Source organism: Dermacentor variabilis, chromosome 11, assembly GCF_050947875.1.
Source record: "Dermacentor variabilis isolate Ectoservices chromosome 11, ASM5094787v1, whole genome shotgun sequence".
Taxonomy (NCBI): Eukaryota; Metazoa; Arthropoda; class Arachnida; order Ixodida; family Ixodidae; genus Dermacentor; species Dermacentor variabilis.
Window position 1 is genome coordinate 82,244,713 of NC_134578.1, and position 24,550 is coordinate 82,269,262.

Consider the following 24,550-nt stretch of genomic DNA (forward strand, 5'->3'; position numbering starts at 1 on the left):
AGTGAAGAGCCGGAAACTGGGCTCGCTGCGTCAGTCTTGTATCACGACGACCGTAGTCGCTATCTCGCCGTCGTTGTCAGGCCAACTCCTTATACTCAGACTCATGCTCTGCCTTCCCACGGCCAGTGGTGCTCGAACACGCGTTCTTCGCCGATGTCCCATTGGGAGCTGCAGCGCTTTCCTGGAGCTCTGGTGCTTCGCATTATCTGCGGTGCATACTGGCGTGCGCACATTCGTTCAAAAATTTTTGAATACGAATCCAATAGCTTTAGGCCATTTGATTCGTATTCGGTTCGAGGATTCGCTATTCGAAATTGTCGAATATTCGTTTCCTTCAAATGCTGGAGCCGCGAGGGAGACACGATGGCAGCGAGGATCGCTCCGAATGGTTCCGCTGTATGGAAGAGAGCTGCACTGTGGTTGCCGCACAAGGACAGCAGCTCCCTAGCAAACGCAGTGACCAGAAAACTTTTGCTCGATAATTCCCAGCCATTCAATGCGAATGCCTCGAGTTTAGACAGCCCGTATGCTAAATTGTTCTTTCGATTTATCATTTGGCCCGTCTCATCAAACGTACATCTGTTTAACACAGTTCGCGGTGCTGTGGCCATCATACTTCTCGCTTTCAATGAAGAAAACACTAACTGTACGTTCACCTGATGACGTGCTGTTCGCTAGTTTCATATTGCACAGTATTTTGTGCAATATTGAAATCAAGCTAATGGACCTATAATTCTTCAGTTCGTTAATTTTCCTTCTTGTAGATTAGTGTGATGTTGCCGTTCTTCGGTTCCTGTGGTACAATTGAAGTATTACGCATTGATTATGACGGGTCTCAAGATTTTAGAGTATAATATTCCCTTCACGTGTGATCAAATCGAGTCTCATTCCATTCCCATCTGTCGCTTTCCTTAGGGACATATCATGCAAAGCCCTTCCAACCTAGATACGCATGTAACTTCATGACTCTTGCTAAAGAACAATTCGGACAGGTAAAAGGAAGGTCGACAGACAGCACTACTAAGTACAGTAGAGCAAACAGAAAAGAGCAGTGAATGAAATTACTATTGGGTAATTTCACGGGCCTGACGAAATATTTTGATCTCGTGAACACAACATGCTACTTAAGACTCTTGACAAGTATGTTATTCGTTGTGCACCCTAGGTCTCATAAATACGCATTCCAGAAGCCATGAGCCGCGCGAAGTAATTAGTAGCACACAGTCTTCGCAGCTAATGATTGTCAGTGGAATTCCTCGCGTATTCATACGGGGTTTGTTTCCCCCTTACATCAATAATAATTGCCCAGCTACCTGGTAACCCCTTAAATAGAAACCGATACAAATATTTTCTTAACAGCCGAAACGGAAACTCTACTTTACCAGGGAGCTAATGATGTCCTACGAAATCGGGCCGAACCATCTCACAGTGATTGACAATCCCACCATGAAATCAGCGTGGTAGGAAGGACAGCAGTGGTGGGATGGGCAGCGGTGGGTACCTTCTGGAACGTCACACGGCCACGCTGCGCGCTTCGCGCCCCCCCCCCCCCGCCCATCCTATGGCGTTCGTCCCGGCCACGCCGACACATCACGGAGACGTCTTCCACACCGGCCTCCGCGAGGGTTCCGTCACCGCGTTAGTCGGTGCCGCCCTCGGGCTTCGAGGCGCGGCTCTTCTTCTTGGCGCTGACGGACGACTTGCGGGAAAGGCTTGCGCGCTTGGCTTTGGCCGTGCGCGCAGGGCGGCCCTTGGCTTCGGCCGTGCGCGCAGGCTGGTCCTTGGCTTCGGCCGTGCGCGCAGGCTGGTCCTTGGCTTCGGCCGTATTCGTGGGGTGTTCGTTGGCTTCGTCAGGCGTAGCGGGCGACAGGTGCCCGTCGAAGTTATCGGGAGACGTAAGCGTGGCGGCTCCTTCCACGTGCGACGGCGACTCGACGGCGATCTTGCTGGTCAGGGCCTCGGGCGACGAGAACGGCGACGGGCTGCGCTCCCTGGACTCGAAGAAGGAGGCGCCGCGCTGTCGCCTCGGGCCGCGGCAGAAGCAGCCGCACACGTCGAGGCTGTCCGGCAGCCAGCCGCGGCCGAAGCAGACCTGCGCGACGTGGGACGCGATCATCGTCGTCGACAGGTTCGTCAGCATGCACAGCGTGCGGAAGGGAAAGCGCTGCTCGTCCCTGACGCCGTCGTACATTGGCAGCTGCAGCACCACCGGGATGCCCAGCGAGCGCTCGCCGCAGAGGCCGCGCAGCACAGCACCCACCGTGAATCCTGCACGAGGTGCAACGGCAGCGAATCGCGTACCCCGGTGCTTTGCATAACGGAGTGCCTTCGCCTGGTCGAACGGGCCGATCTTAGAGAGATGTGCAAATAGTGAACTGGGTCGATCCCGGAAGCAGTGTAACATCCCGTGGGTCACGTGGTGCGCGCTATCCGCGTCTGCCCGGGCACGCACGTGCTACGAAACGCGGTGAACTTGCCGAACGGCTTACAGACGCAAAATTAGTTAAGTGTCCGATGGGGCCATCTGCTTTGAGCCCCCAATTGATTCCTTGTGTTAAAAAAATTCAAAAAGTCTGACTTCAAAACAGGTTTATGAAGACTCGCTAGAAAATGCGCAAAACATCGCCCGGCCACCTAGACTGTACTTCAATAGAGTATAATTAAAGTCTGTGCAAGAATTTCGCATTTCGAAACATTCATCACCATGAAGGAGAAAGCTCACAATAAAGTTACGTAACGTTGGCGCATTTATCCTCAAGTCCCGCGTAATTCATGAATGAACGCGCGCGTACTTCTTCCTGCGTGAAAAAGGCTGCGGTGGCGGACTTTTGGCGCCATTGCGCGGAAGAAGGTCGACCTCTGCTTCGCTGCTCACCGACAAACGCGCCGTACGAGTTGGTCAACTTGTTGAAGTAGAAGAGGGACAGCAGCTGCGGAAAGAGGAGCACGAAGACGACGTCCGAAGCGGCTATCCGCAGGTCAGTGACCGAGGTGACCGAGAGCGCGAGGAACGCCGACAGGCCGCCCAGCAGGCATACCATGGAGCGCAGCACCACCGAGATCTCCACGTCGGTCGCCTACGCATGCGCGCAGCCCCTGTATACGCCGTGAACGCTCCTCAACGTGGCATTCGTGTACAGTGACTTGCAGTTTACCTTAAAAACTCGAAAGAGCACTGACATGACATTTGCCACGACTTTTCATTTTGCGCTTTCAATAAAGGTCCTCTCGACCCGGAGCGTTAGAAAAAAATACTCGCAAAGCTTCAGAGCACCCTGAATATTTCACAGTAATAGGTCCTCTGCGAAGCAGTTTCGCTTTTGTTTCCTCTATGTGTCACGAAGTCATGACAAACGAGGGGGGTCACGTGGCAGCAAAAAATTTTGACGTTTTGGCACTCGCTGCTGATCGATCGGTCGTCTGCAGCTATGCTGCTAGCAGACGACCTAGTGAGCTTTCACCTTCACCTGGGAAACGAAAAAAAAAAGAGCATTAGAGAGCTTTAGATTAGGGAGACGCAAGCGTTAGAGCCAGTTAGCGCTTGGGGCCGTGGTACTGCGCATGAGCAGACTCCTACGTAAGGGTCTGCGCATGCGCAGTACCGTGGCCCCTAGCGCTAGCGGGCCCCAACGCTTGCGTCCCCCTAATCTAAAGCTCTCTATTAGTGCACTGGGACTTAGCGGTATACATATTTTCTAAGCTTTCAAAGTGTGACATTTTCAATTACGCAAAATAATAAAAGTTGAAAGCATTATTGCCAGCGCTCGTTTAAATAGGGTTTTTGCTCTCACCGCTGATTTATTTTATTTCTCTACTTTCTTGGTAAAATTTCGCGCGGAGCCCGCCTCTGATGGTCCCGGTCATTCATTCAACACTTCTTCCGCTGATTACTGCTTGGTTTATCAAGAATAGGATAGGAAAAAGCTTTCTCAGGAAGCAGAGCGGCCACCCCGGAAAGCTGTTAGCCATGCGTTCGATCGCAAGACCAGGTTGAATTTTTTTTCAACTGCGGAGCCTTTCGTAAAACGCATGTTCACTTTGTAAGTGGGTGTTAATGTCTAGTTTAGGGCCTTTCTTTTTTGCTTTCATAGACCTTTCTCCACCATGAAGGATTCCGCGGCATTGATTTGTCATGAGAGATCTGGCTTGATGCGTAACCTTGTGACCATCTTGTGGCTCACCGAGTTGCATGAGCGGCAGCGGTAAAGCTGACAGCGACATCTCGTGACGCAAAGTACCGTAAAAGAACTCGAGTATAATAGGAACCTAGTTTCTGGCATAGCGAAAACCAATCAAAAGAAGTTTCGTCCACGTGTAATACACGACTGAGGCAAAAACTCAATGATCCACTCACGAGTGGATCACGAGTGGATCATATGCCTCCCGTCGACACAGCTAAAATTTTCTTCGCAACTAAAAACTGTCTTTGCAGCTAAAATCATCTTCATCTTCAAGGCAGCCGAGCACTGCTTTCGCGTTCTTGACATTCTGCTGCTTCAGTGTGAATGCAGTTTCCCGACAGCGTGCCCGTCACGTGGTTAGCACGTTAATCCGTGTGCCGCCGAGGAGCGCACATGCTTGCTACGTCAGCACGTTATGGCGACCAAACCCACGCCGTCCCTAGATGGCGCCCCTCTACTCTAGAGGGCGAAGAGGATGACGGTAGCCCGGCACAATAACGAAACGAAAACACTGAGTTCCACATTTCGCGGAAATTTCGGTTTGGATCCGCATGTATACGGGGCGAAAATTTGAGATGTTAAACATTGGGAACTGTCCTCGTATATTATGCAGGTTTTTGTACGGTGAATGGACACAGAAAGCTAATACTGGAGTGTTTCCCCATCTAATGCTATGGGAATAAAGCACTCGTAAGGGTTATGATCATTAACACGCCCTCTTTTTCATTATTTTCCACCGACGAACAAGCTCACGCGACACAAAAGACATTTCAAACCCATTGCAGTTGCAAAAAGGGTCACAAGATGTCGCTACCAGCTATTGCTTCTGCAGTGCACGGCTGCGGCGCCGCAACCGTGGTCGGCATAAGCAAAAGCTGGTAGCGGCATCTTGCGAAGCTTTTGTCCAACTGCAATGAGTTTGAAGCGTGTTGGTGTCACCCGGCTAACGTAACTGGGTAATCCACAAAACGGTGACAAGTTTACGGACAAGATAAGGCTTTGTACCGAGATGTGCATGACACTCACGGTGGGTCTGATGACGAATTGGTAGATGTTGCGGGTGATGAGAGTGGCAGCGCTGAGCACCGACGAGTCCACCGAGGACATGATGGAGCTTATGAGGGCGTTCAGGCCCAACACCGACACCATGCCCGGGCAGAGCCATTGCATCGCGAGCACCAACACCTGGACGTGCTCGTTCTCGCGCAGATTGTACGGCCCGTCGTAGCCGGCAGCCGTGAAGTCTGCGCATGGCCGAGGAACAGGATGGGCGCCACGCTCTCTCAAAAGCACACGAGTGTCGTTATTCACTGCGCCTCTCTTGGGACAGTGATTGCGTAGAACAAGGCGATTGCTGGTGTGTGTTTCGCACTTCTACGCTCAAGAGAGTATACTGACACATAGTTTCGCAGTTGTAAAACTGCCTCTCACGCGCCTGTCCCTGTAGAAGATGACGCTTGATATCAGTGAAAAAGGCGTGGCAGTGCAGGCCTTCGACACGTGTTTTCCAATCACAAACTGGGTTCGCGTGTCGCTCTAATATCGTCATTTTCGCAGCCGGACGACAAACTGCCGCCTGAAGGCAATCTACAGCGAAATTCCGGACCGAGTAGGAAATCCTTGTATGGAATAGTTCGGATACAGAGCATTCTCCCAGCAGAAATTTCGTATTTTCCAAGGACGAGCGCATGCCTCGCGACAAGGTCGCAAGTGTTCGTCGACCACACTGCGGTCACGTACACGGACGCAGTGGAACACGAGCGACCGAGAATGCCAGCTATCGCGGTGTTACAGACTGCAGGCGCTGAATATCCACAGGGGTGTACCGCCGACGCGGCATCCGGAAGAACATACAGCTTGGCAGAAGCGCAAGAGGCAGCCATTGCCCTAGCCGCCATCCACAGCGACCCGAACTCCCCGATCACGGAGTCTCCAGCGGCGTGCGCTGCTTACAGAGCCGGATGCGTATCACAGACGACGCGCCGGCTACTGACGACAGAATGAGACAGCCTTTACTATGTGCAGCTGGTTCGGACACCAGGCCATGAATACGTGCCCGGAAATCAGGAAGCCCAAGCTGTAGCTCGAACGAGCACCCTCCGAACCGCGCGGGAAATGGTCCACTGGCGCCGGGGAATGATAGCGGCCATCCGCTGTCCAAATACGCGGAAATCATGCAAACTGCCGTTTAGGGAGAAGGCGGATACCCCCGCCCCAGAAGAAGATAACGAGAGGGGAAGCTGTCGTCTGGCGGCAACTAGCGACAAACACGTACAATCACCTAAGCCTACCGCGCTATTAGATACTCCACTCAGTGCAAAAACGAATGCGCTTTTTGCGACGAATGTGCTAAACCATATAACACAAGCCCGGGGGTGTCAGTATATTCTCGCGGTTCCCACCAGTCCCAATCGGAGGCGGCGCTGCTCAGCTCTAAGCTGGACGACCAGCCACAAGCTGGGGACCGGGCTGGCTCGGCAGCCAAGGCCACTGGAGCCCTGGAGAAGCGCTTCTCGTCTAGGACAAGGTAGAGTGAACGAAGAGGATGAATAGAAAACCACACAGGACGAGCACTGAACGTCAACTATATTAAACTCAAGGAAAACGCTTCTTTAAATACGAACAAGATTACGTAAGGCCAGTTACCACACTACATGAAGACATAAGAAAGGAAACGAAACAAACCTCGCAGATAACAAAGGCTTAAACGTATAGGAAAATCTATACGTTGAAACCAGGTACAAATCGACACACATTAGTTGACGATCGTTAGTCGAAAGTTACGTGCGTGCATGCCTAGCCCTTCTGTAAGAAGGTTACTTCACTTTCTAAATGTGATAGTGACGCCTCGCTGACGCACGTGATCAGTACCTCCGATTGACCGTCGCTTTCAGGTATGAAAGAGACAGATACGGTAATGCCATCCGCCTCAAAGTATAGTCCTAAGCCATCCATGAAGCTTGCACATGCAGGGTACTCGGAAATAAAGCATCGCCGATGAATATTGCTTACCGTGGCCACCGGGCGAGAAGCTTCGAGTTTGGCGCACCTTAGTGTACACCTCCCATTCCCTTAGCACGCCCTCATATATGAACAAACGGCATCAAAACGTGAAATCCAACCCGCAGGTTGCAATTCCACGCGCCCATCATCCCTATAGTCAGTGCACGTGTCAAGGATGCAAGAGAAGCTCCTTTCGAAAGAGCGCAATAGGCTGTGCCTTCTCCCTCCGCGCATCAGAAAAAGTAGTCCCCAGTTTCCTCGGTGTTTCCTCAGTAATAGGGACATCGCGGTCGCCGGCCACAGAGCGAGCAGCGTACGTCGCAAGGCGTGGGGAAGAAAAAGACAGCTAGTAGCAACAACACGTCTAACTTTAAAAGACGTTAGAACAAGGCGTGCACGACCTTATACCTCCCATGCAGCGGTTCTTCGCAAGAATGCTGTTTAGCGTGCCGCTACCGTAAATATCTATCTCCGCACACGAAATCCTCCTTTGTGAATATGTGAGCACGACGACAAAGTGGATCAATCGCAGCTTACTTGCGTCTTTTGCGATGCCGCCGATGATGATGGCCGGCACGCTGACAGCGAGGCAGCCGAGCGCAGTTATGAAGGACAGTATCTTGGCGTCGAACACCGTCTTGCTGGCGAGCACACGCTGGAAGTACGCCTGCGCATGCGCAAGTCGTCGACGTCAACGTGCTTCAGAAGGACGCTCTATGCTCGTCGCGTGGCTCCACGAAGCATGCCTGTCGATGCGAACCATCCCCTGTGCCAGATATCTTTAAGTAAGCCCCAATCTTGCCACGTCGATTTCTGAAGCACCGACAGGAGGATAACCGTGGTTGTGCAGCGATCTTGCACTCTGCAGGGCGTGCTAGGACGTTCATATTTATCGCCGCAGCATCACCGACGCCTGCCGCTATAGGCATGCGAATAAAATGAGAGGGCATTTCATAGCGCAGCGATGATGCGCCCGTTCCTGCGGTGAGAGTCGGCGGCGTAACCGAACGAACGAGCACAGCGAAAGATGAAAAACAGATGAAGAAAATTCGGGATAATTATAAGCGATCGCGGAAGTAGCGCAGTGACTGCGCATTGCGTCCCTCTATTTTCTTTCCGCCCACTAGTTAGGCTGCGCTTTGTGGCGCTGCCGTCAACAAAAAGAAATTTTAATTAAATTCTTGGGTTTTGCATGCCAAAGCCACATGTCACAGCCGCTAGCCCCTTCCCCTTTCTCTTATAACTTGTAATAATAATGCTTATGAGATACGCCGTCGTGAAGTGCCCCGGACTAAATTCAACCTCCCGCAAAAGCACGTCGTGGCATCGTGGATTTTCAGGGTCTATCAAGACCAATAATTACTTACATGCTAAAGAAGGCCTTTAAGTGAGCTTTAAGCCTGCCGCCTAAGTGACATCCGGGACGTGAACTACAAGAGGGAAACGTTTACTGTCGCATAAATTAGCGTCCTTTTTTTTTTCTTTGCGTCCTAAACTTCGACAAACAAGAACGAAACAACTAGCCCAGCTATAAGTAGAGGCATACGTCAAAGAAGGTTTGCATTGCGTTCTGGGGATAGCGTAGCAAGCTTGTGCAACTTGCGCCGAAATGGCCCGCATGTAAGATATTGCGCTTTGGATATCCAGAGATCGAAGTGTCGGCGCTCCAATTACGGCACGCAAACAAAAAGAAGTTTCGCGTTCAATTTTCCCCGCAGAAAAAGCGACCCCCATTTTAAGCAAAATTATTCGAAATAAAATTTTTGGGGCACTTTGCCAAGTTTAAGCTGGTATAGGGCTACTCCTTAAGTGCCCCTTCCCCATTTCCCTCTCCCTTACGATGCATCCTACGTAAGTCAGGCTTTCACTGAAAAGGCAAGAAGGCCTGTGCCTGTGCGAATAAGAGCACCTCGCAGCTCGGCATAATGCCCCGCCTCTTTTGATCGACGAATCACGAGCTGCGTAAATTGAACGAACGCGGCGTCATCCGAAGAAACCTTCGCGGCATAGCACGGTCGTGTCTCACGTGACCGCCTGACGTCCAATAGCCATAATTTTTCTTTCACCAACGACTGATGTCGTTCGATTCGTCACACACAAGAGCGTACACCCGCGAGCAAAAGTGTACGGACCAGGGGATTGAGCGATAAAGCTCGTTTTCTCCTCTGTCCGCGAATGCAACTTGAAATCAAATACTGCAGTCCAAACTTGCCATTCCGAATTTTCTAGTGCACTCGTCAGTTTCCGTTTATGCGCGTTAATTGCGACAAAAATTCTGTTTTTTTTTCGACGACCCCGTGGCCCGCATACTTTTGCTCGCGGGTGTACATCCTTTCGTATCCAGCTAATGGCCGTGGAGTGCCGATTGTCGTCGGGGCGGGCCGAGAAGGGGTCCCGCACCTGCCACGGTATGCCACCGCACACGGCCATGAGGAATTGGTCGATCGCCTGCAGAAATCCCGTGCCCCGTGCCGGTCCCTGCCACTGGTTCAAGGGTGGACCCACGAGGCCGGCCGCTTTGCTCGTGGCGCAGTAAGCCACGCACGTCCACTGCGCAGATGAGAGTAGCTCGACACCTTTCTGTGGCAGCTAGGGGAAAGCTAAAGGGGCGGGGCGTGCGCACAGCTCTCCGTCGCGTCGTAATCATCATTGTCATCTAACTAATATCATTATCATCATCAGCCTATGCTTATGTCCGCTACAGAACGAAGGACTCTCCCATTACCCCTTACTTGTGCTAGCTGATTCCGAGTTGTGTCTGCATATTACCTCATTTCATCCCCCCTCCCCCCTAATTCTCTGCAGTCCTCCACTGCGCTTCCTTTCTCTTAGCACCCATACTGTAACTCTAATAGTCCACTGGTAATCTGCCATACGCATTACGTGACCTGTCCAGCTCCATTTTTTCGACTTACTATCCTAACGTAATATGTCCGTCATATAGGGGACATTGATCTTGCTTAAACGCGTTTCTTACCTAAAGTGTCATTCGAAAAATGAATTTACTCGGTGATATTGCTTTCTCTAGAATTATGGGTGCCCGTGTTTATGATAGACGAGGGGCGATATGTATTTCCTTTATTAGTTCCAGTTAAAGTGCAGCGGAGTGAGAGTGTTGCGGATACTCTCAACATATTTTCTTTTGCTCTCTTTTTTTCTAAAGTGTTACTGTGTTTCTCTTATGTGTGTCTCTGTTGCTGTACATAGAGTACGAGCGCTCGCTACCTACAAGGCACGTTGACAATATGCAACATGATTGACTGACATACGCAGATTATGCGATAATGGTGCGACTGAAGGACCCACACGGCCGTGTTTGCGTTTTATCGCTTCCGTCTCCCCCACGCCAAGCTCACTGTACGCCCTTATCTGTGGTTACAGCCACGTGACACAGAAGTGCTACAATGTCTTTGATTGCACCGCTCCTGCTGTGATAGTAAGCTTCATTGCGGTTCTGACAATGTACTTGCGCGATGGCCTTAGTGAAAACAACCAAACATCTATATTTCAACGTTCCGAATGCCATACCAGCAATTCCGCGTGTTTCCGCATAATTCTTACGGATTTTATACGGATTCCGCATAAATTCCGCACAAATATTTCCGTGAGAATCGTACGGAGCTATTGGAATGCAAACGGAACGTTTCTCTACAGCGATTGAACTGATTCGGCGCGTACCATTCCCAGGAAGGTGACGGCCAGCTGCAGGACGTCCGTGTACGCGACAGAGTAAAGCGCGCCCATGCCAGTGTACGTGAGAATGGTGAGCGCCGTCGTGAGAATGAACGCTGTGGCATCCAACCCCAGCAGGGTGTTCCCTATCTGGCCTGTAAGGGAAGCATGCACGTGAGGGAAAGGGTGAGAACTGGCGCGGTTCCCACGTACGCCGAGCTACATAGATCGCAAAGTACTCGTACGACCAGATGACGACTACATAATGACTAATATATGCCAGAGCTGCGTGTAACAGTGATAGGCATTGCTGTTATATCTGTACAAGAAGAATCAGCTTTGCTGCTCTTGCAATGTGTTCTGTCGCAATTTTATTCACGTACCTGTCTTTCTTAGCTTTTTTCTTTTTCTTTTTTTTTCTCCTTGCCTAGTGTTGGCCCTGTCCAGTTTTTCTTATAGCATCCTTAGGATAACTTGTACATGTGGACTCGAACCGCCGTCTGATGTATTTAATGAAATTAACTTACGCTGCGTTATGAGGTCCCGTCATTGTCTTTTAACCTTAGGACCTCCTATTTTGTAAACAACCACAAGTGTGCCTTACAGGGTATTTCTGCGAAAACCCGAAGTAAGTTTTAAAAGTTATCGGTGGCGGATAACACAGGTATAATCGTTGAGCCCGATTGCTCAAACAGACGGGCATTATTTCGACAAGAAATCGAAATGCTTAATCGACTAACTCAAAAAATCAGTAGTTAAAAGTTTAGCTAATTACATTACACGACATATTGCAGTTCGCTAATTCTAGCCCGGGAGTTCACAAGGTAGATCCAATTGGAACGAATTCTCAGCATCACACCACTTTCGAGATATTCGTTCCCGAACTTCGCGAAAAAATACGCTCGCGGTCCAGTTATTTTTGTGCTTCAATGCATAAAATGGCGTTTTGTTAAAGAAGTAAGTGGAGCGACAGTGCATTTTTACAGCAAGTTTGATGGTTCACATCTCGCAAACGACATCATCCGCGGGATTCTTTTCAAGTGGATAAGCATTCCCACGAGCTACAATTTGTAAACTGCAACATGCGGCGTAGGGTAATTAGTTAAAACTTAGTGAATTTAGTAGATTATGCATTTCGATTTCTCGTGCATGTAATGCCCGCCTCTTCTATGTAGCCCAGCTCAAGGACCAGGACTGTACAATCTGCCGCAGGAGATCTCTCCGTTTTTATTTGCTTAGTCTCCGCAGAGACACGTGGCATGTGTCTATACATTTACGCACCTCAAGAAACTTCAGACGAATTCCAATACAAATTGCGTGCACTCAGCTTCAATCTGCATATCCATTATCCTCGTTTGACCTGCTGTCCTCCAGAACATTTCGTTAATATTTATTTATTTGTTTGTTTCGTTAATATTCTTTCGCATTTCGCTCGTCCGTACAGTTCACGGGGTCTCCTCGCGCTGACAGTAGGACATACGCGGCCGACGTCTCACTGAGAGAGAGAGAGAGAAGACAGGAAAATGCAGGGAGGTTAACCAGATGCACGCGTCCGGTTTGCTACCCTGCACTGGGGGAAGGGGATGCGGGGACGAAAGAGAGAGAGAGAGACGACGTTCGCGTCTCACCGAGCGTCGTAAACGTCGCAGCCGTCCAGAAGATGTCGGCGCAGGCGGCCGTCAGCGAGAGCATCAGTCCCATGCAGCGACCGTAATGCTGCTGCAGGGGGTCGATCATGGTCAGGGACTTGGTGTTGCGCATCTTCTGCGCGAAGAACCGCCCGCCTGCGATAATTTTGAGCCGTCACGCTGCCAGCATTTTAGGACGACGATGAGGGTCCTTGTGAGGAAGAGCAAGGCGCAGGACGTTGGGACAAGACCGGTTGTCCCCTCGACTATTGACCTACACTTTAAGTAGAACTTTTTATTTTAATCCGTCATCATGTTTATTAGACTAAACTACTTTGTAAATAGTTTGGAATATATTTCCAAACTGCAAGTCGCTGCTGAGTCAATAGTCAAGATAGAGGATAGCCTGTCTCAAACGCCCTGCTACGTCGTCTTCCTCCCCCCCCCCCTGCCACTTCAGGATAATGTATACAAACCACGTACAATCTGTAGCGTACTCCAGACAAAGGCTAATTCGTCCCAAAAGCCCTGCGGATCGTTTCGTTCTTCGCAATGACTAACATCACTGTTGTCGTAATGCTTGCATGACTATAACAACTACCATCATCATCATGATCACCCTTTCGTGTCTATTGCAGGCGGAAGCTCTTTCCCAGGGACATCCGCATGAAGTCCGCGTAGCTCCTTTTCTCCCTAGGGGAAACATTCCTCTTCCAGCCCCTCTAACGGCCGAACGCGCAAGAATGAGCACGAGAAGGCAAGGCGGTGTGCAGAAAGTACGCCGACAGTCTCGTATAAACTGCGCGAAACCAGCAGCGGGCTCACCGCACAGCAGGCTGACGGCGTATCCGATGGGTGCCTGCACGTGGACTAGCCCGTAGCTGAACACGGCCGCCGCGCTGCCCAGCAGGTAGCCGGCTCCCGCCCGGGTAGCTGCAGGAAGAGTGTGAGTGTGTGGCGAGAACGGCCAGGCCGCTGATCAGCGCGGACTTGAAAGAAAAAAAACCTAAGCTTATGTGCGATGTCGTTTCCCGATTCCGTAGTGATATCACAGCGATCGACCGCGCCGTAGGCCTCCTGGGGGACCCCCAGCTTAAGACTCAGCACATCACATTTGAAATGCGTGGAAGCCATAGCGGTGGCTCGCAAATGGTGCTTAGAAGCTTCGAGCTTGCACTGAGTTTGCCGTATATGGCACTCCTGTTTACAGCTGCCGCGTCGAGCGATAAGATGGTCTGGAGAGTTTTGAACAAAATGTTTTCCTTACCGAGTTGCCCTCCCCCCCCCCTTTTTTTTTTTGTATCGGGTATCTGGGTTTTAAGGCTTTCTCACGGGCTGATCCCCAAGATATATATGTCTAAATATGTGGCCCGACCTCGAAGTTAGTACAGTAAATAAATGTGGGTTGGCTATTATTGGTGCTGCCAGAATCTTTTTTTTCTTTAGCAGGGGAGGGGCCACTTTTGGAGGTAGGTGCAAAAGTGGGGAAGGTGTTCGAAAGGCCGCATGGTAACATTTCCGGGGGGGGACGCATGTGCCGGGTTTTCCACCCCCCTGGCTACGCCACTGGGCATTCCCGTGGGCATCTGCAGTCTAAAAATGTGGTCCTATCCCGAACATTGTGTGCAGTTCAGGAAATTCACGCATAAACTCCTCTGGGAGTTGTCGGAGTATACGTAAGCATTGTGCCACTTACTCATGTCCACGCAGCCCGGTGTCATTATCAATGTTATGAAATTTGATCCGACCAGTATAAACCCTTATCAACCCTTATCGGTCGTTATCAACCTTGTCAGGCTAGACCCGACCTTCATCAGCACTTATCGGTTTTTATCAACCTTATATGATTCGATCCGAGCATTACCAACACTTATCGCTCAGTATCAACTTTATCGTATTTGATCCGATCCTTATCAATCCTTATCTGTCCTTATCAACCTTATCAGACATTATTCGATCCTTATCAACTCATCTGTCCATATTAACCTTATCCGACTTGATCCGGTGAATATAGGTGCTTATTAACGTTACAAGAATCGCTCCGACCATTATGGGCCCTTCTCGCTCTTTACCACCTTATCCATCCACGTCGAACCGTTACCAACCGTGATGAGACCCATATAACCCCTCATCCCTCCTTATCATCCCTATCAACCTATTGAGTGCTTATCTGTGTGTGTTGCGCGACGTGAAGTGCATGAGCCCTAGGGCAGAGGTCCGTGGCGTTTCGGTCGGTGAAATAACGCCCCAACGGAAGGCGAATCCCGCGATCACCGAAACGCATAGAGAATATGGCGTGTTTGGCATTAAATTATTCGCGAAATCTCAATTTTCCTGGTCTCTACGTCGTCTCTACAAGTGGTCCTAGAGATGGCTTTTGTTCCACCATCATCAAATCTTTCAGCAATCGGCTTCTGAACGTGGGCTCGTAGGTTCGAAACTCACCACTACCAACATTTTGGAGCGCAGCATTTAGGCCCCTGTTCCTACGGCGAGCGTCGGCGTCCCTCGTCACCGAGCGAACGAGCCCAGCGAAGGATGAAAGAGCGCACGAGAAAGAGCGAAGGATGAAAGACGGCGATAGCAAAAAGAGCGGGAGAAGGAAAGCGGAGGAGGAGGTTGCAATGGTACCATGAGGCGAAAGCGTGAGACGAAAAGCGTAGTGCCGGGCAAGACTGGCTCTGCGGCGACGATAGCTACGAGATGGCGCTGGAGGAGCGCGCGTCGTCTGTACATTTTAAGAAAAATCCCGGGGAAAGCGAGAGTATAACCGGGCCGTTAGTCCTAAAAAGATCGCTTTCGTCCATCAAGGGACTAACTGCATGAACGTGCGTGCCGTGTGCAAATTTCGGAGGGTAAGTGTTTAGTGCCTGGTCGGAAAAAGCAACAGCAGGACGAACGGCTACAGTTCCTCCCCATACACCCCGCTGTTTTCGTCGGTGTCGTGCAGTGGTGCGGCGAAAACGGTATTGTCTAAAAGTCGTGAATAGTTCCGAGTTCGCGCACTGTCTATTGAACTGCATGTAAAGCGGCACTTCGGCTCTTCGCGAGAAAATTAAGTGAAATTTAAGATCTGGAATATTAAGAGCCGTGCCCTTCGTGCACACGCCATAAGTGAGCGATACACATTAAACGCGCAAGTCATTGACAGACTGCTAGATTTTCTTGGTCAATAGTACCATTCCTTCCGTTCCAAGGAGATTACCAACTTAACTGAGGCGACGTGTAGCTCAAACGGGACACGCTAAGCAACAGAGAAATTGGCCTTCTCTGTCGTCTAGGGTGACTCGTTTGAGCTCGTTACACATATACATCACGTATAGTGCCTCAGTTTAAATCACCCACAGAATAATCGGGCAGATTTTTTTTTTTTTTTGCCGTCGCTTATGGTCGATATTACACTTAACGTTATACTATCTTAACGTTATACTCTCCCCGCATAGCATACACAAAATACCGAGTCGCTTTTACATTGCCCCGCCGGCGTTCCGAAGCTTAACGTTGTGTGAGTATCCTGCCCAGTCAACCGGCCTGCAGTGGTGAAGTGTTTAGAGTACTTGACTTGGGAGCGTCAGGGCGTGAGTTCGAATCCTGTTTTCGGGCAGCTTTTTTCAGCTCAGTAATTTTTTTATCAGGGTACAAATCCCTAATTTCATTAATTACACATTTGCATCGGAAAAGGGCAACTGTTAGTCCTCGAAGGAGTAACCGCATGACGAATAATAGTTAATCCCCTCGCGCTTACCCCCTAAAGGGAGGAATGCTTGTGGCAGATCAGTACCTCCCCTAAAGGAGCAACCTTAATGCCCCATTTCCTCCGTTTATTCTTAGAGTGTATGGAAACAAAGCGCTGCGTGAGCGGAGATCTGTCTGCGGCGGCTGCTGCTGTGAATTGCACCCACGCGCTGCCTCTCGCGATCTGCCGGTTGGCGAGCCAACGCGACACCCTTCGCGCCGTTTTCGACGTGCCGCACGAGGCAGATTACCCGCATCAGCCAACATATAACGAAATGAAAACAGATAGAGCTGCGCTCAAATTTCGCATTAGGAAGTATCGCAATTGTCGGGGAATTCTTTTGTTTCGAATTTACTTTGTTATCGACGCTGATTTCTTTATAGCGATGCGTATACGCCCCAACTCATGCGCGAAGTAGAAGAACAAGGAAGATGATGATGGCTATGTACAAATGAAAACGACGAAGTACGTTAATAATGCTTGCACTAACTTCCCCCTGTCATGGAAGCGGCCAGCGTGGCCGCAGATTAGAGATTGTCTAAACGGGGAGCGAAGGCCTTCATCCGCGAGACGTGAACAATTTCGGCATTCCGGCGGCGCCGGTCAGTGACGGAGTGTACTGGGCGGTCGAGATAGTTCACGGCAGATGTTTGCTGCACAACGGTGTATGGTCCATTGTGGCGTTGAAGGAACTTCTCACAGAGGCCTGAAGTGCGGATCGGAGTCCAAAGCAGGACTTGGTCTCCAGGGTGAAAACATTCGTCACGGCGTTTGTTGTCGCAGTGACGTTTGCGCTCAGCTTGGGTAGCTTCTGTGCTTTGCCGGGCGATTTGACGGCAATGTGCAACTCGGGCAGCAAAAGCGACGCGTTAGGCGAAGAAGGTGCTAAAAAGAATTCTCTGTCGAATATGGTGGAAGGAGATCGTCCATACACAAGGAAGAAATGGCTGTAGCCGGTAGGCCGTTGAATAGCAGTATTATATGCGAATGTCACAAAAGTCAGAATTTTATCCCAGTCAGTGTGGTCAGGACAGATGTACATGGAAATCATGTCAGACAGCGTACGGTGGAAGCGCTCAGTATAAGGCCATTGGTTTGCGGATGATAGGTGGAAGTAGATTTGTGGACGGTATTAGCGGCCCCAAGAACTTCCTCGAGAACTTGAGAAATGAACGCCTTGCCACGGTCACTGAGAAGAACGCGAGGAGCCCCGTGGCGTAAGACGATGGAGCGCAAGAAAAAGTCGGCGACCTCAGAAGCGGTACCAAATCCCAGAGGGGCAGTCTCGGCATATCTTGTTAAATGGTCGACCGAAGTGACAATCCAACGGTGACCGGAAGGTGTCAACGGCAACGGACCATATAAATCAATACCAACAAATTCAGGCAAGGGACTGGTTGTAGTAAACCGGCAGGAGGGGATGTCGAGCGTTTGCGGTGCTGACATGACGCACAAGAGGCAATGTATTTGGCCACTATTGTGGATAGGCCAGGCCAGAAGCAGCGGGCCTTGATGCGGTCGTAAGTCTTGTGGAAGCCTAAGTGGCCAGCCGATACGTCGTCGTGAAGTGCCTCTAATACTCGCAAGCGAAGGCAGCGAGGTAGAACTGGGACCCACCGGTGACCTGTTGGGTGGTAAACTTAGCGGTGTAGCACGCCACCTTGAAGGCGGAATTGTCGAAGTTGGCGTCGAAAGCGGCTGTTGGGTGGTTCGGCGAACCCACTAAGGCCGCTCTTGAGAGCTCGACAGTAGGAGTCCGCCCGCTGGAGCAAGACAAAATCAGAGCGTGATGAAAGCATAAGTTGGTCCAGGGGCGTTATCGAGAGCTGGTGTGAGGCAGGCGTAGCATCGGAACGACATGGTGGGGAAGACGACGGCGCTTTATCGAGACAGAGCGAGAGTGTACAGCGAGACAATGCGTCCACATCATGATGACTTTTTCCAGACTTGTACGTTACTGTAAAGTCATATTCCTGCAAGCGGTGTATCCAGCGTCCTAAGCGTCCTGACATGTTTTTCGTTGATGACAGCCAACACAGGGCATGATGGTCGGTGACGATGATGAATTGGTATGGGCGAAATTTCTGAACGATAGCGAGGCACTCTTGCTCTGTAATGGTGTAGTTCCGCTCAGCTAGAGAAAGTGTTCGGCTGGCATATGCTATGACTTGCTCTTTAGATGCTGCATTACATTGCAGAAGTACTGCGCCAATACCTTGTGCGCTTGCGTCAGTATGCAGTATGGTGGCGGCTCGATTATCGAAGTGGCAAAGCACTGGTCCGGAAGTAAGATGTCGCTTAAGAGCTTGAAAAACCGACTCGCAGTGATTAGTCCATGTGAAAGAGGCACCAGTAACCAGTAGCTTGTGTAGAGGAGCTGCTATTGCAGCGAAGTTGCGTATAAATCGACGAAAATATGACGCCAAGCCGAGGAAACTACGTAGATCTTTCTGTTGCTGGAGGCGAGGAAACTGGAGAGCAGCACTAATCTTTTCGGGGTCTGGCTGGATGCCATCTTTTGAGACGACGTGGCCCAATACCTTTATGGTCTTGCTTGCAAATTTGCATTTTTTTATTGATCTGAAGACCAGCATTTGCAAGGCACTTGATAACTTCGTCTAATCGATGAAGATGTTGGCTGAAGTCAGACGAAAAGATGACAATATCCTCCAGATAACAGAGGCAGGTCTTCCATTTTAGACCACGAAGTACGTTGTCTATCATGCGCTCAAATGTGGCAGGAGCGTTACAAAGCCAAAAGGCATCACGTTAAATTCATAAAGTCCGTCTGGTGTAGCGAATGCGGTCCTTTCTTTGTCGGTCTCGTTCATCGGAATTTGCCAATATCCTGATCGAAGATAAAGGCTGGAGAAATACTCCGCCCCTTGTAGTGTGTCCAAAGCGTCGTCAATTCTACGTATTGGATATACGAGCTTGCGTGTGATCTTAATGAGCGCTCGATAATCGACGCAAAAAAGAACGGAGCCAACTTTTTTGTTCACCAGAACCACGGGAGAAGCCCATGGACTAGATGAAGGTCGTATTATCTTCCGCGCAAGCATGTCAGCAACCTGTTGTTCAATGACCTTTCGTTCGGACGGCGATACACGATAGGGGCGTCGTCGTATTATAGCGGAACAATCGGTTTCGATGCGGTGTGTAGCCGCAGAAGTTTGGCTCAACACAGGGGAACAGCTATCGAAACAGGCTTTGTGCTTTGCCAAGACCAACAGTAAGGATTCGGACTGCGCGGCTGTTAGGTCAGAACCAAGAACGGCTGGAGGAGGGAAAGAATCATCCAAACCGGAGGTTGGTGCTGGCGGTGAAGAAGGGCAAAGCGTGACTATAGAGACAGGTTGAGTGTCGGCGGGGGTTGCCACCGTCATCCCTTTGGGCAGCATAACTGGTTCTGGCGTCGTGTTGCAAGCAGACAGAACGGCGCGGCCACGTGAAAACCGGACGAGACAGGTGGCAATGAGAATTCCGCGAGAAGCACAGCGGGAAGAAGGGGCGACTAGGGCGTCTCCGTCGGCGATCTGACTGGATGTTACGGCTACAACGTCTTCGTGACCAGGACGCAGGACGTAGTCTGCAGCGATGGCCAAGTTCACGCATGAAAGTGAAGAGTCCGTAGCAGGTGCAAGCGCTGTATCCGTAATATCGACAACTTCCTCTCTACATGAAATGACGGCTGAAGCAGAATGTAGGAAGTCCCAACCCAGTATAAATTCATGAATACACGCCGGAAGGATGAGAAACTCAGTGAGAAACTCAGCGTATGCCGTCGATGAGAACACGAGCAGTACACTGTCCGTCGGGGTGAAAGAATGCATTATTAGCACCACGCAAAATAGGTCCAAAATAAGGCGTTTTTACTTTTCGGAGCCGGGAACACAGATCACTACGAAGAACAGAAACGGCGGCACCGGTATCGATGAGAGCTGACGCGGGAACACCTTCGACAGTCACAGAAAGCATGTTGGCCGGGCGAACAGGAGGAATTTTGGAAGACCGATATTAGGAAGCAGTTTCCACGCCAAAAACTGCAACAGTTAGTTTTCCGAGTGCCGGTCAACAAGATGGGAAGTGGGGCGAAGAGGTGATGTAGAGCGCCGGTAAGGCGATGGAGAACGACGTCTGGCCGAACGGGGAACTATGAGGCAGATTGGGAGCAGCTGGGGGAGACGGAGAACGCTGTTGCGGGAACGAGTACGATCCGGGATAGTAGGCGTCTGGACGCCGAGTGCGGTCTCTCTCCTGCTCAGCATAGACTCGCATTTCATCCTGCTGGCGACGGCGGCAGAAGCGAGATATATGGCCGCGTATACCACAGTAAAAGCAAACAGGACGAGGCGAACGCCACTGAGGGTAGGATGGCGCAGCAAGCGCTCTGGTTCCCATCGAAGCCAAATGGTCATAGGAAACGTCAGTAGGTACAGAGGTCACGGTAGGGGTGGGTAGCGAAGCCACGTAGGTAGGTGTGGGGCGCGCTACCGGAGTAAAATGCGTCGTGGGTGTAGTCATCGCTGTCAGCTCTTGCTTTACGGCCTCGCGCAAGTCGAAGGTGCGGGTTGGGGCGCAGGCAGCCGGTGGACGCCTTAGATCTTGTATTTGAAGCTCTTCGCGCATGATGGTGCGGATAAGAGCACGTAGATCTGGAGAATGGGGAATCTGAGGATCACTGCTGTCATGTTGAAGACGAATAGACTGCAGCTCGTCTAGGCGTTGACACGTGGAAGTGATGTCTTGCACAGAAGCCGGATTTTGCACGATTAAGGCATTGAACGCGACAGACCCAATGCCTTTTAATACGTGGCGAACGCGTTCGGCTTCCGTCATTCCGATTCGCATGGCGGCACACAGCCAAGACATCCTCTATGTATGCGGTGTAAGACTCCTGTGGATGTTGGAGGCGCGTGCCCAGCTTCTGTTTGGCGACTTCTGCACGGCCAGACGAGGAAGAGCAGATTTGCCGCAGCTCGGAGGTAAACGTGGACCAATCCGCGATGTCGGATTCGTGGTTGAAATAGCACGTCTTTGCAACACCGGTCAAGTAGAATGCGACGTGCCTCAATTTCTGGGTGTCGTTCCACTTATTGCAAGAACTGACGCGGTCGTAGTGGTCGATCCAAATCGTCTACGTCATCACCGCGGAGTCCCGCAAAGACAGGGGGATCGCGATGCGGGCTCATCACAGTCCAAGAGGGCGCCGCAGGAGGTGTCGTCATGTGTGGTATGGTCAGAGGCGCCGGAAGGGCCGGGGTTGTAAGTGCCCGTCGTTGTAGGGGTCGCAGGCGGCGACCGGAACGTAACTCCAGGAAGGACGGGAACGCGAGAGGACGTCGGGTTCTTGACGTACCTCCACCACTTTGCGATACCGAGACCGACCGAATTGTCCAGCGCTATTTATTCCCCAAAAAAGGCAACACCCCAGCTCATATGCGCGAAGAAGTAGGAGAACAGGGAAGATGATGATGGCTATGTACAAATGAACACGACAAAGTACGTTAATAGTGCTTAATATATATATATATATATATATATATATATATATATATATGTGTGTGTGTGTGTGTGTGTGTGTGTATATATCCTGGCCACCGCAGCGCAGGACGCCTCCTACCGGTCATGGAGGTGACGCCCACGAACAGCGGCATGTCCCGATTGGCCACGAACAGCTTGAGCAGGTGCAGGTTCCTGTCGCTCGTGCAATCGGCCCGGCTGCTGAGGTGGATGACCGAGCCGCGGCTAGCGCGCCGCGATCCGCTGGGCGGTTCGTGCATCTTGCGGCCCGCCCACACGCCCACGGTCATCACCACCACGTAGAAGGCGATCACCACCACAAGGCCCGGGATGTTCACGGGCATGGCTGTTGCTTGTGCCGCTGCGGCGCCTTCAGGACGACATGGCGACCGACATCTCTCGCTTCTTCTTCTTGACGATGACGATGATGACCTTAACGTTATTGGGCACATACCCACTCAGGGGGGTGGGCCTAGAGTCTTCCCGCTATCTTTTATCCGCACGCGCGAGCACACGTTCGCGTAATTTTCGTTTTTTTTTTGTTTCATTTCCTCTTCTCCTTCTTCTTCTTCTTCTTCTGCTTCTTCTTCCTCTTATTCTGCATCATCATCTTATTATTATTATTCCTCTTATTCTTCATCATATTCTTCTTGTTCATCTTCTTATTCTTCATCATCTTCTTCTTCTATATTTGCGATGTCCACGCATCCACCGGCTGGGACGCCCAAGAGCGGCAGTGACCAAGGGCCTCTGACGTCACCTGGTGACTTGTACACATAACACCATGTGTTATGTGTAGACATGTGTAGGCACCATGTGCAGGCATGTGTACACACTTGTACACATGCCTACTTGTACACATAAACTCACATAAACTACGAACCGGACAAGCGCAAGTTTGAAGAAGCAATCCGGAGCGAAGAACTCGCTCCCCAACTCTGGGCCGTCCGGCAGGTCCACGACGCCGCCAGGAAACTCAACCTCCCGGTTCCGTCGTGGGAGACGCCCACTCCATGAGAGCCCAAAGCTCTCGTGGCCTGCAGGACCTGAATAAAGTTGATATCCTACCTTCCTTCCTACTTGTACACGAGTCACACCATGATTAAACGGGGATTGATTGCACGAGGGGTTCTTCGACTGCTCACGTCTTACTCCCATGTCATTGGCCGACGTTATCCACCTTAGAAATTCCCTAGAAAAGCTAGAAAATCACAGGTAACTATATATATAATGACAGGGGCGTAGCCAGGGGGGGGGGCGCTTATGGGGCTTCAGCCACCCCCCCCCCGAAATTTTTTTCGCGCTGTCCATGCACTGCCGACCAAAGCAACCCCCAGCGCCGGATTCGAAATCATTCTGGATTTTGTCTAGAATGTCTTTTTCATACTCTAAAATACATTTCACCGCGAACATTGCGAACTCGGGCTCGATTTCGCGGCAACGCCCATGTACCGGGAGTCACATGACGCCAATTAGCCCCATACGAGCACAAAGTTTCAAGGGCGTTTTGATGGCAAAGGGGTTCGCCGCGGCATCTCGCGGAGGCCGCGGAATCTACAGAGTGCATGGATATCAATTCCGAAATTTTATGGGTATAAATCTCATAAACTTTTGATGTCAAAGGTGCGTTGACATTTCCAAAGTTGTGCTTTAGATTTTCAATTTCGGAATTTTGTGTGTTTAATGTTATAAACATTTGACGCCAAAGGTGCATTGACTATTCCGAAGTCTTACATCTGAACATACAACGAAACAACCCAAATCAACAAACTATTATACAAGTTGACGAAACATGCAGCGAGGTCCGATGAGACGAAGCGTTGTGGTGGTTCATTTGTGCCGTCATGACACATAAAAAATATTAATTTTTTTTTTCACCTATGCCAAAGCATCCATGTCTAGCCACTACAGCCAGCCAAGGTAACTACGTTCTTATTTATTTACGCGACTCATACGCGACTTTACGTTTCGACAGTGACAATACGTTGTGTCGGTATGTTGATTCAATGCTAAACGCGTTACCGTCGACAGGCATCGTGAGATGGGTTCCGCGAGGCTTTTTTTTTTTTTCGCCCACTGTCGGTCATTTGCAATCAACGTGTTCTGTGGCCCCTTCGTTCTATAGGATACCAAGGAATTATGCATGTGCCTTCTTTTCATGAGAAAATTACGTCCTTGAAGGCCAGAGCCTTTTTCTTCTTCAGATGTAAACACTACAGCACGAAGCAACTTTATCGCTCTGCCATTTTCAATTCACGTATAGGCTGTGTTCCAAATCTCGCCACATCGGAGACAGTCTACGTAGACAGCCATCGAGACAGCCGAGATAGCTTCGAAGCCAAGTAGTAGAACGCGTTTCGAGCTTCGTGGAAGACGTATTGAAGGCGCTTCTGCGACGTGACGCCACCTCGCGGCAACGAAAAGAAGTTGAGAAAAGCCCAGATTATTTCGGTATTTTAAGTCTTTGCGCCTGCCAACCCCTGAAAAACACGATACGACTTACATTAAGGGCATTTAGGAAAATGTGTCTGCGTTCTATTGTTCAGCCGCCATCCTGTTCAGACAGAAAAGTAGCCTGCATCATTTTTTTTTTTTACTTCGATGTCTTCGCGAAGCTATCTACTTTGACATCTTCGTAAGAATTAGAACGATACTTAACGTGGCCGCTCTCCGCTCAGCCATCTACTTTGCGGCGAGTATTGGTACACAGCCGGAAGTAGCCTGCATCGTTTTTTAGTTCTATGCTGTCTTCGCGAATCTGTCTACTTTGACGTCTTTGTGTGAACTTGAACGAGACCTAACATGGC

The 24,550-nt window shown here is 50.4% G+C and overlaps 2 protein-coding genes across 2 annotated transcripts in view; both read right to left on the reverse strand.

The window, feature by feature from the left end:
- LOC142563730 (uncharacterized) overlaps nucleotides 1–7,873 on the reverse strand; it is a 115,044-nt gene extending 107,171 nt beyond the window's left edge. The window contains exon 1 of the mRNA XM_075674327.1: nucleotides 7,722–7,873. The gene's annotated coding sequence lies outside the window, so the exon portion shown is untranslated. The remainder of the gene's footprint in view (nucleotides 1–7,721) is intronic.
- Nucleotides 7,874–8,703: 830 nt separating this feature from the next.
- Nucleotides 8,704–22,140, reverse strand: LOC142563352 (high-affinity choline transporter 1-like). Its single transcript, XM_075673915.1, has 6 exons — nucleotides 21,844–22,140; nucleotides 13,310–13,417; nucleotides 12,485–12,640; nucleotides 10,863–11,011; nucleotides 9,495–9,734; nucleotides 8,704–8,712 (listed from the first exon to the last, which is right to left on the reverse strand). The coding sequence occupies exons 1-6, from the start codon at nucleotides 22,085–22,087 to the stop codon at nucleotides 8,704–8,706; spliced, it is 906 nt and encodes a 301-aa protein (XP_075530030.1). The 5' UTR covers nucleotides 22,088–22,140.
- Nucleotides 22,141–24,550: the final 2,410 nt, after the last annotated feature.